We start from the raw sequence: 15644 nt of genomic DNA, 5'->3' as shown, positions 1-15644 counted from the left end.
TAGCTGTTCCTAAGTTTAGAGCAGCCTAATAATAACCAAAAATTTTAAAAAAAGTTAATTTATCAAGCAGTCATAGTGACTGCTTGATTATAAACTGACAAAAAAGTTATTTCTTTTTTTATATACTTTTTTTTTTTTCTTTTATAAAGTGTAAAAAATAAAAATAAAGTGTAAAACAAAATTAGGAAAATAAAAATTATATATAAATATATTTATTATACTATAATATAAAACATTAAAAAAAAAAATAATCAAAACTTGAACAAAAAAGTGTTTTGTGATTTATTAACAGAAACTGAAAACTAGCTCAGTCATGAAGGGGTTAAGTTACAAAAAGCGTTGTCCTACCATGCAGCACAATTAAGATGCGACAGCTTCATTAGCACAAGTTGATTAAATGAAGTTGACTATCAGACAATCACAGTTGCAACATTTTCTCAAAAACATTAGCAGCTGACTGAACGATTTTGTTGCCTCAAGAGGTATTTTAACAAAGCAATTAATTACTATTTTATTTTTACTTACCTTGCTTTGATCGGAAAGTTCTGGCACATATCACGCAAAACTTTTAAAGCTTCATAAGGAGGCGTGGAGGAAATTTTGGAGGCCGCTTGAAAGCTCAGATCTGAAAAACACACATAGGCACTAAGAAAAATGTGCAACTGAACAGACTTGAGAAAAAAAAATAGCAAAAACGGTAGTGTTCTTTGCATCAATTAGCAGATTGCTCATAGCAGCTACCACAGAGCACATTTCACAAGATTTCTGACACATCCTTCCAATTAACAGAAGACAACAATGTATTACATATTAAACTCCAACAAGCTCAATTCGCTTCCAAATCTTCTAAATGGCAACATACTGTCCGCAGTAGGGGAAGCTTATTTCTTTAAAAAAAAAGAGAGAGAGAGAAAGAGCCTTTGATGTCTGTTTTAAGGAGCAGAAATTCATTTGATGTCATGTGGACTTTACCTGCAGCTTTCTGACAGCTTGTAAAATTAGACAAGCACTGATACATGTTCATTATGTGAATTTGGAGCCGAACAATACAGCATTACAGATTTACAGTTTTCCACAGATGCATTATGATTTGAGGGTTGCCAACGAGCTCATTTGAGATCTCCTGATAAACATTCATATCCGTAACTGCAAAGTGAACATCACTAGTATAATTGCAGCATTATGATAAAAAAAAAAAAAAAAAAAAAGACTAGCACTCAATTGCATTTAGCTATTATCTAAGAATTTATAGTCACAGGTTTCACATTCTATTTGACTGCAGTCTGAAGCAGTTAAAACAAAATTTACTTGATTCACATTCTTTATTTGATAAAGCAATGTGTAACTACTCAGTAGAACACTATACATCTAAACTGCATCCAGCCTAGAAACAATCAGAATCAGACAGGATGCCAAGCTCAGTAAAAGTCTGTATGTGGTCTTTACAATGGTCTTCAATACCTTACAGTAGAGCTGTTCTGCCTAGTTGCTCAAAAGGAGTACACTTTTTTAATAACCAGGGCTCAAAATTTCCACTTGCCTCCTCGCTTTTGGCGAGTGGAAATTGGGGGTCTCAAAGTACTGGCCCGCGAGCCAACTTCGGCCCACAAACCGGTACTATGTGGCCTGCAGCCAGCTGGCAAGTCAGGCACACGATCACGGACCATGTACCTGACTTGCGAGAACAGCAACACCGTCTGCATCTGTCGGATGCAGACCCCAGAGCTGCTCCAGTCACTTCCAACACTCAGATCCTTTCGGCCGGCGTTCATAGTTAGGTTGAAAAAAAAGACACACGTCCATCGAGTTCAACCTTTATTTTATGCTTGAGGGGGGGAGGTTGGAAAGGGAGGGGAGTGTATTATTTTGTGCGTGCGGACGGAGCTTGGAACGGGGGGAGTGTATTATTTTATGTGTGCGGGGGGAGTGCATTATTGTATGTGTATATTAGGCCCCATTCACACCTATATTTCAGGTGTGATTAGGAATTCCTGTGTCAGGAACTTGCATTTCCCTGCAGCAGGAAACCCTAATCTGCCGTTTACAAGCAGCAACTATCATAAGATAAGAATTATGATAAGATTATTTAAGAGGGAGTGTTTAGGAGCGGAGTTAGGGCCAGGGCAGGGTATGGGTTAGGTAGGGCAACTGGTGGCGAGTAACTCTTAAGGCCTGGCTAGTAGCTCAGGACTTGAAATTTTGAGCCCTGTAATAACCATGCTCATATTTAGGTACACACGCAACAATATTCTGATCTTGAAAGCCTACTAACACCAGAACTCAAAAGACCAAACGACAACAAAGGGGGTCAGCTAGGAGAGTACAACACCCCCACCCCCCTTTCCATTAATCCATCCAAACACAACCTCTGCTAACAGAAAATAACAAAGTCAAAGCAAAATGTACAACCTACACACTGGCTACACATTCAAAGATAGGTAGAATGTAGTACCATATTGATTTTAGTTGGGGATCTTTTGTTTTACCAGTTATCTGGTTTTTGAGCATAAATAAACTTTTAATAATCAAAAAGTGTTTTGAGTCTTTTTCTAGCCAAGATGACTGTTTTGGTACACTAGCCGATTGCACTTCAAATACAATTTTTAATGTCAGGAAAGCATGGGATTAGTTCAAGGAGCTAAAAGCTACAAAATTAAGTCTAAAGATAATTGTTTCTTTACACCAACATCTGTGGCTGTACTTCAGCTGACACAAATCAATACCAGATTTACAATACATAACAAGAAATATCCCCTATGCAAGCAAATAAAGTTCATGAGAAAAAAAAATACATTTTAAACTGACAAGTATATTTTTATATGGCATTTAACAGAAAAGTGCAACTTCTTAAGAAGTGCTCTTTCCTTGAAGGAGAACTATGGTATGAGTGAAATACACTCTTCACCATAGTTAGAGCCAGCGTGTGACCCTGAAGCTGTCACATATCAGCTCTATTGATCGAAAACTGAGCGATCACATACCACTGATCGCACAGTTCCTGATCTACTCCCTGCAGAGAGTGGTGACTGTCAGTCACCTCTCCCTGCAGGGTTTCCCCCCTTCCCTCTCCATTCCTTTTGCGTCAACTGGAGGGACAGACAGGAGGGGGTGGGCATAGCTGGCTCTGCCTCTGGAGGTTTGGCCATAGTTCTTTTTTAATGTATATATTTGATGCATGCTGGAAACAGATCAATGAATAGAGACCAGGAATGAGCAGTATATGTTGACAACGTCAGTTTAACCACTTGCTGACCAGGGTATCAAGCCCCCTTCCTGTCCAGGCCATTTTTCAGTATTCAGCGCTGTTGTACTTTGGCTTAACGATTATTCAGCCATGCAACGCCATACCAAAATGAATTTTATATCATTTTTTTGGGACAGATAGAGCTTTCTTTTGGTGGTATTTAATCACTACAGGGTGTTTTATTTTTTACTACATTGAGGAAAAATTACAGAAAATTTGGAAAAATAACATGTTTTCCCAATGTTAAGCTATGAAACATCGCACACAATCTTTCTTCATAAATTTAGGACAAAATGTATTCTGCTACATTTCTTTGGTTAAAACCCCCCAAATAAGTGTATATTAATTACAGTGTGTGAAAGTTATACATTCCACAGACTATGGTATATACAGTGAGGAAAAAAATTATTTGATCCCCGGCAAATTTTGTAAGTTTGCCCACTTACAAAGAAATTAAAAGGTCTATCATTTTTTTTATCATAGGTGTATTTAAATGACAAAAATCCAGAAAAAACACATGATACAAATGTTATAAAGTGAGTTGCAGTTCAGTGAGTAAAATACGTAAGTATTTGATCCCCTACCAACCAACAATAATTCTGGCTCCCACAGACTGGTTATGTGGTACACAGATTAGTCCTGTCAATTTAAGAAGGTGCTCCTAACGGCAACTCGTTAGATATATAAAAGACACCTGTCCACAGAAACTTTTTTCCATTCAATCCTCAGCACCATGGACAAGACCAAAGAGCTGTCAAATGACGTTAGGGACAAGACTGTAGACCTGCACAAAGGCTGGAATGGGCTACAAGACTATCAGCAAGAAGCTTGGTGAGAAGGAAACAACTGTTGGAGCGATTATTCTCAAATGGAAGCAATACAAAATAACCATTAAATCGCCCTCACTCTGGAGCTCCATGCAAGATTTTGCCTCATGGGGTAAGGATGATCATGAGGAAAGTGAGGGATCAGCCCAGAACTACACGGGAGGAGCTTGTGAATGATCTGAAGGCAGTTGGGACCACAGTCACCAAAAAAACCATTGGTAACACATTACACCGCCATGGATTGAGATCCTGCAGCGCCTGCAAAGTCCACTTCCTCAAGAAGGCACATGTACAGGCCCGTCTGAAGTTTTCCAATGAACATCTAAATGATTCAGAGAAGGATTGGGAGAAAGTTCTGCGGTCAGATGAGACCAAAATTGAGCTCTTTGGCTCTGGAACTCGGGGAGCAAGGATGTGTCAGAAACACAGGGTGCAGATAAGTCTTGAAAGGCACACTCTTCGGGCTTTCTCTCCTTGCTCTTCCTTGGCAGTCTTTACTCTCTCCTGGCTGTCACTCCTCTCTCTATTATTGCTGTCTTTATCTCATGGGTGTCTCTCCTCACTCTCTCCTTGCTCTCTGTCCTGGCTGTCTCTCCTCTCAGTCCCCTGGCTCACTCTCCTCTTTTTCCCCTCGCTGTCTCTCTCTGCTCTCTCCCCTGGCTGTCTCTCCTCAGAGAAAAGGAGGGGAGAAGCGCTCCAAACCAAGCTGAAGACCAGCTAACCAACCTAGACCCCCCCCACCCCTTGGACGTGCGCTGTATTTAGGTACGTTGTCCTTGAAACTTTCCACTGTCTCTCCTCTCTCCTCCTCTCTCTCCCCTGGCTGTCTCTTCTGGCTCTCCTCGCTCTCTCTCCCGACTGTATCTCCTTGCTCAGGCACTTCCTAATGTAGACCATACAAAATATTAGAGGAGTTAAATATTTTCTGGACACGGGGTATATACAGGTGGTCAGATCTGTGCATGTAGAAGTGAAACGGCCTGTGCAGGTTGTGTGTACAGAAAAGTGGCACTGACTGAACAAATACAACTGATCAAGGGCAGAGAGCATTGTGCACTATATCATCAAGTGGTTGCCATTAGTTACTGCCGTGAGGAGCCATGATGCTCTGCATTGTCTGTGCTGCAGTAAGTGGCAGTGAAAAGGATGTGTGGGTGATTGTGACCATGCAGGGCTGTCAGAGATGGTGCACACGTAGATTCGTAGAACATTACTGACTGTTGTCTATGGCATCCACTGTAGGTGCAGAGCTTGGCGAGGCCACCATCACTTTCTCCATTTCGTGGGCTCTTTATGACTGTGTTGTTGCCTCCCGGAACTCTGGGTTTCCCCTCATACCGAACTCTGTCGTCCACTCAGTCCCCTTCGGGAGCATTCAGTCCTGCTGCAGAGCAGAGCGGCAACATGTAGATCCTCAGGGCGGGTGTGTTCTGGCCATGCCTATGCCATGGGATGGTATGCCCCTCCCCGTCTGCAGCATCCAATACATTCGGCAGCACTAGCACCATGGGAGGGAGCTTGGGACAGCTGACTTGCGATCGCGATCTACCAGCATTAGCTTTGCGATCGACTGGTAGATCGCGATCGACCAGTCTTCCAGCCGCTGATCTCTCCTCCGATCACTGGACCCACAAGTGATGTGTGTTACATCACTTTCAGTGTCACTGTACACAGTCTCCGGCTCTTAGAGCCAGGAGATGAAGCTGGGGAAGCAGATCTCTGCTTCCTCAGCTTTTTGGGGGTCCCTAGGTGACATTAGGGGTCTGAAAGACCCCTGATGTCTTCATAAAGAGGACCTGTCCCACCTTATCTGCTATTACATAGGGTGCTAGTTAGCCCCCTATGCAATAGCAACAGGGTTAGTGTAAAAAATAAAATAAAGTGTTTAAAAGTTTAAAAAAATTAAACATAAAACTTGATTGCCCGTGGGCACGCGCAGGTTAAAAAACGAAAAACACATTATGTGTATTTACATGATCCCGCCGGGAGATGATATCCGTCTGAACATGAAAAAAGTGGCAGCTATTTTTAGTTAAGTCCAATAAGGTTTAAAAATAATAGTCGCTTGGATGAAAATAGAATGCTTTTGACTGGTGTGAACATACACGTGGAGCCATACGCATATTAAACACATGAATTTATTGTAACTCTTCAATTAAAGACTTTTAAAATGACTGAACAAAAACTTCAGATGCAAGCTAATTTCACACATTTTATTTATGTAAACCTATATTTATATCACAGCACATGGCCCAGAACACAGTACTGATCAAATTGCAAAACAATACAGGCGCCTTCAAATCCAAAAAGAGCCCAGCAGTAAAAATACAGCAAACACTGGTTCTGATGGGCGTGCCCCAGAAACACGTAAACCATTTATCAATACAGGGATCGAGGTTACTGGTGTTTTACATCGCTCCATATTCTCCCTGCCAGGGGTTCCGTCCTCTCACCTTATTCTACTGGTTTTTATTCTACCGAACTGTTGTAAGTACAGCCTTAGAGCTGCGTGTTTTTAATATTAAATAACATTTTTACACTATGGAGGCGCTCTCTTTTGTTCCTTTTCTTACAGTACTGATCAGTATTAACCCATATTCTATGGCCATCCTAGCAGCTAGACTACCAGCTCCTTAGCAGTTGCTCCTCCAGTTTAGCCACAATACCATCATTTAAATGCAGCCTAAATATCACAGTCAGCTGTGTGTTTTTGTTTTTTTGTTTTATGTTTACAAATGTGACAAGCATATATAATGTACACAGGTGTAATGACAAGTAATGGGGACATACAACAAAGTCGTAAATACCAAAGACTAGAATTAGATAACGATACATAATCTACTCCTTGTGATTCTTAATGAGCATTGTTTTTCTAAATTACTGTAGCTTAGTTGTCATAATTGTTTTGTATATTTTACAATTTGGCTTTACCAAGCCTGTACCAAGCCTGATGCACTAAGTGATCTCAGTGTTTTAAATGATACTTTGATGACTGTCACTTCCTATGTAAGTGCTTTTTCCTGTCCATTATATAGCATACCATGGATTCTATAATCCTTTATGCCCAGGTTTCCCACACCCATGGTCCATGCTCTATGCTGTGCTCTAACCAATATGTAAATACTTGCCAATTACTGCATTGCATTTGCACTGCTTTGTTTTAGTATAATCTCCTGGAATGCACCTGATAACAACGAGCAAATCAACTCTCGCTAAAAAAAAAAAAAAAGGGCAGGAAGTAAGTACAGTGAATTTGAGTGTTTGTGAAAGTCACCCAAAACACAGAGAACCGAGGAAAATATATTAACATATAACATATTATTGATTATATTAGATTTGTTATCAATCTAAAACTGCTGTTGCCTAAACTTAAAATGTAAGTTATTTGGGTTTGGGTTTTACATAAAGCATATATCCACATACGTTTCAGCAGCAGTGGGGAAGGTTTGAGTGGCATGCCTGCTTGTACCATTTTAAACATCGGGCACTGTGTACACATTCAACTTAGTAGTATGCAATAGATCAGCAGAACCATATGGGGAATCTAGTGAAAATTAGACTGAAGTAAGGTCAGTGAATTTTACACACTGTGGTTGCCACACATTTCTTAAAACCAACAGAAAGCCATTTAGAAGACTTACATTTTGAAAGTACACCAGGCGACCATACTAAACTTTGCAGAAATACTGGGGAAATTGTATCCCATCAAACAGAAAATATGACTACAGTGCTACTCTCTATGAAGTAAAGATACAAGTGTAACAGCTCACACTAAGAACTTACTAGTAAACAAGGCATCAATTCTTTGGTAAACCATCAGCTTTTAATAAGGCCATCAATACTTTATTTTCCTTCTATAAACCTCGAAGCTAGAAAATACTATGTTGTATTGTGATTATATGCCAAAGTTGGCAGAGCTCCACAAGCAAAATGAAAACAGTGAATTCTGAAGTTTATCACTAGAGTTTGTTGTAATAATCAGTTGTGTTTCAGAAAGTAGGAAAATGAATTCAATTTGCCACAGAGAAGAGCTGACATTTAATAGCAAAGTCGCCAACAGGTTATCATCAATTACAGAGAGGATATCACAGTAATAAATTGACAGATACAAGTTTTTTTACATTTAGTACATGTTAGTAATAAGCAGAGATATACAGGGAACTCAGCTGACAGGGTTATTCACAGAATGGTGAAGAGTTTGGAGAAGGCACAAGAAATGAACAATCTAGGACAACATAGCTGAACTGGAAAGTGAGGTGAATTGGAGAATTTTTCCAAATCAGCTATTTTGGCCTAGATTGTTCACTTCTCCTGCCTTCTCCAAACTCTTCACCCTTTTGTGATTAACCCTGTGGGTATTGGTGTGTATATTTTGCAGGTTAAGGTTTTGGGTAGTCTGGTTTTCAGGTCTCCTTTGGGGTATTGAGTTTGGATTAGATTGCACTATTCAAACTATAAAACAAGATAAAACTCTGAAGAGATAATCACCAAATTTTGAAAGTGTTACATGCTTACCCATCACTTATTATATGAAAACCTCAAAATGGCATGATATAATAAAACCCTGCCCTAGAAATGATACTATGTTCTTTACCACCACAGATCTATGCAGTATCTTTATTGCATTGGGGTCTATTTATAAACAATTGGCAGGGCCCTTCACACAGCAAATATCTGTGAACATTTGTTTTGGGCTTATAATGCCAAAAGTGAATGTTCTTAATACATTTGTTCCCGCTCCTATGTACAGTTGTAACAATACAATATGGTCACCAAATGCGAGATTCCCAGCATGAAAGTAATGTGTTGATGTAAAAATACATTATGCCCACTAGATGGAGCTGAGGAGCATATCAGTTGTACCAGTTTCGTAGTTTCGGACAGCATGCTGTAAGAACTTTTCAGCCTTGAATAGTCACGTCTAACATGTGATGAGCCACTTGGTGCATGTGTTACTTTGTATTAGAGTGGAAGGCACAGGAAGTGGATGAAGAATTAAAGGTTTACCCATGGGATGTTTGTCCTGATCACAATAATAATGTCTTAAAACAGCCTGCCCCCTCCATATAGTACCATATAATTAATGTGTCTGCTCACAAGGGAACATTGTTCAATTAGTGTTTATGTTTGTTCAGCAGACTAAATCCAGCCTTTGAAACATGAATAAAACATATACCCTAATGTTCATCCTTTCAGCACAGAAAGTTCATAAGCAGTTATTACATTCTTCACTTTTCACTACCAAACTTAATACATTACATATCTACTATTATAAAATGCTGCAACTGTGTGCAATCAGTCTCAGTAGAGTCATAACTTCTGGCTAGCTTCATTCATAGACAAAAAGATGTGCATTTATAAACAATTTGCAGTGCTATTTGTCCTGTGAAATTAAATGTACATTTGTTCTGTGCGAATGTAGGTGAAAAAAAAATATGTTAATAGCATATTTTCTATTCAGGTCGAATGTAACATCAGGATAACACCGCATTATGGACACTAGATGGAGCCAAGAAGCATAAGAAAAAAGTATTTCCTATGCTTCTCAGCTCCACCTAGTGTCCATAATGCTGTATTTTCCTGACATTACATTCAACCTGGAATAAAATATGATAATAACGTGGGATGCACCGATCCCGATACCAGTATCAGTACCGATACCGAGTATTTGGGTGAGTACTCACCCAAATGCTCCAATACCGGAACTTCGTCAGAGGAAGAATTCTCTGACTGGCAGTGCCATAGGGGAACATGGGACATCAGTAGCAGGGCGGCGAGTAATGACCTGCCTACCGGTTTCCTGATTGGCCGGGAAGCCGGCTTCCCGGCCAATCAGCATCGAGCCGGCGGAACGCATCTTACACCGCACAGGGGGCTTTCATTGGTCGGGCACAGCCGGGGTGATGGGGGCGCCCTGTAGCCCGGACTGGCCAGCAGCCGCTGGAGCAGCGTATCGGACTTGGGGAAACGTATATGCAAAGTTGCCATTACGGACAGTATGCTGGAGGACTGGCACAGGAAAAGACAGGGCTTTGTTTGCCCTGCACGGGAAAAGAATAAGCCGAACAGCCGGCTCATAGCTGATTGATTGGCCGGGAAACCAGCTTCCCAGCCACAATCAAGCCGGCCAAACAACATGGAGCCCGGCTTCCTGGGCAATCAAGAAGCTGGGTGGCATGTCATTACCCACCACCCAGCTTCCTGATTGCCTGGGAAGCCGGCTCCATGCCAGCGGAAGCACCAGTATTGGTACTCGGTATCAGTGAGTACTGAAAGCAAAATATCGGTACTTGTACTCAATACTGAAAAAATGGTATCTGTGCATCCCTACGCAGCACAGTGGTGTTGTGGTTAGCGCTTCTGCTTTGCAGCACTGGGGGTCCCCGGTTCGAATTTAAAATTCATTTCAGTACAGCGCTGCATGACGGAATAAATGTCAGTCAAAGTACCGCAGCGCTGAATACTGAAAAATGGCCTGGATGGGAAGGGGGTTTAACACCGCGGATGTCAACTGGTTAATTGGCTCCTCTCTAAGTATGCATGTTAGATAGGGACCTTAGATTGTAAGCTCCTTGAGGGTAGGGACTGATGTGAATGTGCAACTATGTAAAGTGCTGCGTAAATTGTCGGCGCTATATAAATACCTCTAATAAATAAATAAAATAACATTAGTTTTTGCCTCCATTGGCAGAAAACTATTGTACAGGGCATTTCATAGGACAAATGGCTATGAATTTCTTATAAATGCACTGTTAGATCTAGCAATTAATAACAAAACAATCAGTAACTGATTTTTTTTTCAACAGAGCCAAAAAAAATCCACACTCTTGTGTAGGTGTGGCCTTGCATTTGCGCCAATGGTAAGAATAGCTTGGAGGGGCCAGAGAAGATAAAGGTCTTTACAACAAACAGGGTGACATACACTTGTCCTTAAATCTCATAATCAGTCACAAAAGGCCCACATTAATCATGACAGGATTTTAAAAAAATGTTTTAAATCACAATTAAAATAAAACCTTGCTCTAAAGAAAAACTAATCCATGTGAAATGTGACTAATACCAAACAGCTTAAAGATTCAGCACACAGCTTTAAAGTAAAAGCATCTCTTGCTCGCATTTGCAAATTATGATATTTTCATAGCAAATAAAAAGGACATGTGGACTGACGTTCCCCAGGACACATAGGAGATGCAACCACACACCTAAAAGTACGCACAGGCATCTACTGGTACAGCATGATGCACTTTGATTTCTCTGCAATGGCAAAAGTTTTACTTACTCATTTTCACTCACTTTTTTACTGAAATAAATATTCTTAAAGGTTTCTTTGGGCTATTTTTGTTGAGAATAATAAAAACAAAAAATTGTAACTTCCTTTTTTCCAGCAACTGTGCAAACAAAAGGATTAAACGTCAACAGATATATTGTCACCTGATGAAGGTCTAACCCATAAGTCATTGGCATAAAATGTACAATGACATATGAACTACGACATTTTTTCCCTACGAGTTAATGTGAGATTAACTCACATAATGCTACAACTGCCCCCCGAGTATTTTGTGCTCTTTTTTAAAGAGAGAAAAAAAATGTTTGCTTTCTCTAGCGTTAAAAATCACTGTTTTGTAATTGCCGGAATATGTGGTTGCCACAGCAACCCAAGACTGCAGTGTGCTTTGGGGAGACATATATTTTATCTTCTCAGACACTTAGGGGGCTGTTTTATATAGAGTGAAGTGACAGTTCTAGTAGTAAGTGCCATTAAAGTCAACAGGGATTGTCAAAACAACATTGCCAGAAAAGCCTAATAAAGAATAATTCCCTTAATATTTTAATGACATACCTACAGAACAAACATCTGAAAAATAGAGAAAACAGCACTTGCAAGAGGCAGAAAAGCAAAATAAACAGGGTATTAATAGATTACATTAACTGTTATAAAAAAATAGCGAGCAACTTTTCAGAAAAGGTATCCAATATGGGCAATATTAAAGAGAATGAACAAAGTACTGCATTCAACTTGTATTTGTAGAACAGGAAGCAGGAGAGTAACTCTAACTGCAGTTTTGTAAGATTCATGTGATATTTAAAAAGAGAACTATATGTGTTAAGTGTTTTTCCCCATAGTCCTCTTTAGGGTAACGGGAGGACATATGGTAACCTCCTCCCATCACCCAAAGCTCAGTATATCGCAGGCTACTGCCACAATTGATCCAGAGAAAGGCAAAAAAAAACACCATTAGGCCTGGTTCACACCTAGACGATTTATTGCGCGGATTTAGCCGTGTGATATCGCGCAAAACACAGATTTGCATGCAAGTCAATGGAGGTTGTTCGCACCTTTGCACTACACGGGCGAAAACGTGTGTCGCGCAAAAAAGGTGCAGGAGCTATTTCTGGGCAGTTGTCGTGCGGTTTTGGTCCCATGGATATCTCCAGTCATTGAAAACAGTGAGGTTATTGCACGGTTTTGCAGAGCAAAATTGCACACAAAAAAGGGCAAAAACAGCTCAACAGCCTAGGTGTGAAAAAGGCCTTATAAAAATCATAGTCCAATTTGCTCCAACAGGAGAAACAAAATTCCTTCCTGATCGTGCAAGACAATCAAATACTCCTTGGACCAACAATTACGGTGTTATTGCTCATTAATTTAAATAGCTAGTTATATTCTGTGCATTTAGAAATACTGTACATCCAGCTTGTTTATAAAACAATCAACTGAGCTGGCTCGAACTAACTCCTGAAGTAGTCTATTCCACATTTTCACAGCTCTTTCTGTAAAGAAGCCTTTCTGTATGCTGAGGATTAAACCTATTTTCCTCCAGAAGCAAAGAGTGCTTCCCTGCCCCTACAATGACCTTAAAGTGAACAACTTTGCACCAAGTCCAAAAAACAGGTTTAGGTTTTTATTGAAAATGATCATATTCCCCGTAAAGACGACTTCTCAAGGAAGACCAAGTTCAGTTCAGTTAATCCTTCACCATAGCGTGCTCCTAGCACCAACGCATGCAGCATATATACAGCTCCACGGAAGAAAGCCAACCTCCGTGACACCACATATATACGTTACACTGGTATCAAGGGGTTAAGCAAGAGGATGTATTAAACACTTTAAAAACAATAAAAACTAATGGCTTCAAAATAACAGAGCTCAACTCTTTGAGAACATGTGGATGTAAACCATCTGGTCCAGGTACTTTATTCACTTTTATTTTGTCTAGCTGTTCATGAATTATATTAGATTTTGAGCCACTGTGGTTCATTTGAGGCCGTGGTACTACTACCCTGATTTTGGACTTCCTTTCTATACACAGACTTGAAGAATATATTAAATAAAGGATTGTTGCTAGTACATGATTAAAGTCATGTGTGCTCTACTCCTTTAGTAAATAAACCCCACTATGTCCATAGAGTCACTCTTGAGGGATAATGATTTATGTCCTTCCACATACACAGCAGCATATATTACAGCAGGTTTAAAAGAATACATGTTGGTCTCCTTGGATCTCAGCAGTTAACTCTTTGAACTGTAACCACCTCCACCATCATGACCCATATGCCATACACTCCCTTGAGAAGTGATATTCCATCTGTTTGTTCCATATGTTAAAACATGGACAGGACAGGAAAGGACATGGTCACATTAGGAAGTGAAGCTATCATAAAAAAAAAAAAATACTGTTACTGAAAATCAACTGTGGTCTGTGGGGAAAGTTTTTTGCCTAAAACTGGCCATATAACTTACAATAATTATACTGCTTGTTTAATCATTTCTGATGCCAGGGTTTTTCCGGAAAATTAACAGCACTAAATAAATGGCATTTTAATAAAAAAATAGGAGCCCCTCGTCCTAGTGAACAATCCAATCAGATTGATCATTCTCTCTAAAGTGTGAAGTGAACAATTATTTAAAACATTCTCATCTATGATCGATGGCCACTTATACTTGTGTGCAATACCAACATAAGTTAGTACTATCACTACTGTTTTCATCCCTTTGTGCAACCATTTAAACATGTCTAGGGTATATAGGGCATAATAGAAGTCACCAGCACTCGATAATAAGTGCAAGTAAAGCACTTTTTATTAAATTGTCACATGCGTCATACAGCCAACGTTTCGGGGCCACGCAGGGTCCCTTCTTCTGGGCGACATAGTGACAACCACAAATATGCAACTTCAGCTTTTATATAGTGAGACCACACAAAATACACCATAGGGTGTATAGGGAAGACAAATGTGACTAAAACAGTCATATCACCTTGTACAGCAAAGACATTATTATAGAGGTCTATACCATGTCTATTCAAGTTTCGTAGCCAACTATACAAGTGCAAAATAAAAGCAGGTTTAATAATAATGTACAATTCTGTCAGAAGCTGCATTTCAAAGGCATACATTTGAAAATGTGTAACATTTCATACAAAACTTTAGATGGTGATTACCAAATAAAAACAAGTAAAAGTCTAGCTAGTACTGCTTATGTGTATTCCAGTTACAGGGCAGGTTAGCTGTGGTGACCAACTAAACCTAAACGGTCACTGAAGTCTACTACGATGTGTAGAGTAAACGTACGTCAGGTGGTTTGACATACATGTCAGTGAGGAGAAGGCTACAGTGTCAAGAAAAGGATCAGCCTCTCAGGAAATGTCTTCTTATTGTAGCTGTACACAGAGGTAGCCAATATATATTCTGATCTGTTTCTTTCATACAATCATCAATATGCACTAAATGTTTTTGGCAGACATATCTTGAATGTAAATTAGGCAAACCAGAAACGTTGGTAAACCCCTGGTTTTAGCAAAAGCAATTTAATAAAATAGTCTAAAGTAATTTACTATGCACCCACATCTATACAATACCAAATCGTTTACATCAGTGGAAGGCAAATTTTGGAATCACTTTTGTATAAAATACTTGCCAAAAGTGTTAGAATTAATGCAATACAATAACATCCTAGAGACTTCTTTGCAATGCTTTACTGATTCTCCTTGGCATTTCACACTGACTGCAGTGCTTGCTTACAATAAGTTAATACAAATGACCACAGGGACACTTTTCCACATGTATGGGTAACAATTATGCCATCATTCATTTACTGTTTTTCCTATGCATAAGGCAACAGCAAATAATATTATACTAAACACTAACAAAAATAATTGCAATTCTGTAATTCCTATATTGCATAATTTCTAGGTTCTGTTTTCGCCATTTGCCACTGTGTCAGCCTCTTCCTGGTCCTTCCCCAGTGATATCACACCACACACCCCTATCCTTTCTCCAGCACACACCCTCCAGTTTCTCTTTCAGAGACTCTTCAGTCTGCAACCACAAATTGCATGTCCTCACCATAGACCAGGGGTCTCAAAACTCAATTCACTTGGAGGCTACTGGCCAAATTTTCTTCTCACATCGGGGCAGCTCGCCAAGTTTCATAAAATGTCATACTTCAACACAAAGTTTAACTATATACTGTACCAGTGTTAATGTGTGTGTGTGTGGGTGTATGTGGGTGTGGGTGTGTGTGTGGGTGTGTGTGCGGGTGTGTGTGCGGGGGTGTGTGCGGGGGTGTGTGC

At 39.8% G+C, this 15644-nt stretch overlaps 1 protein-coding gene across 1 annotated transcript in view; it reads right to left on the bottom strand.

Moving 5' to 3' along the window:
• UGGT2 (UDP-glucose glycoprotein glucosyltransferase 2) overlaps positions 1-15644 on the bottom strand; it is a 214568-nt gene that overhangs the window by 175714 nt on the left and 23210 nt on the right. Inside the window, 1 exon segment of the mRNA XM_018568049.1 lies at positions 526-625. Within this exon segment, the coding sequence (XP_018423551.1) occupies positions 526-625 (100 nt within the window).

The sequence above is a fragment of the Nanorana parkeri genome, unplaced genomic scaffold (assembly GCF_000935625.1).
Source record: "Nanorana parkeri isolate BGI_ZX_2015 unplaced genomic scaffold, ASM93562v1 scaffold1130, whole genome shotgun sequence".
NCBI lineage: Eukaryota > Metazoa > Chordata > Amphibia > Anura > Dicroglossidae > Nanorana > Nanorana parkeri.
Note: the sequence above shows the minus strand (reverse complement) of the source record. Positions and strands in the feature narration are given on the sequence as shown.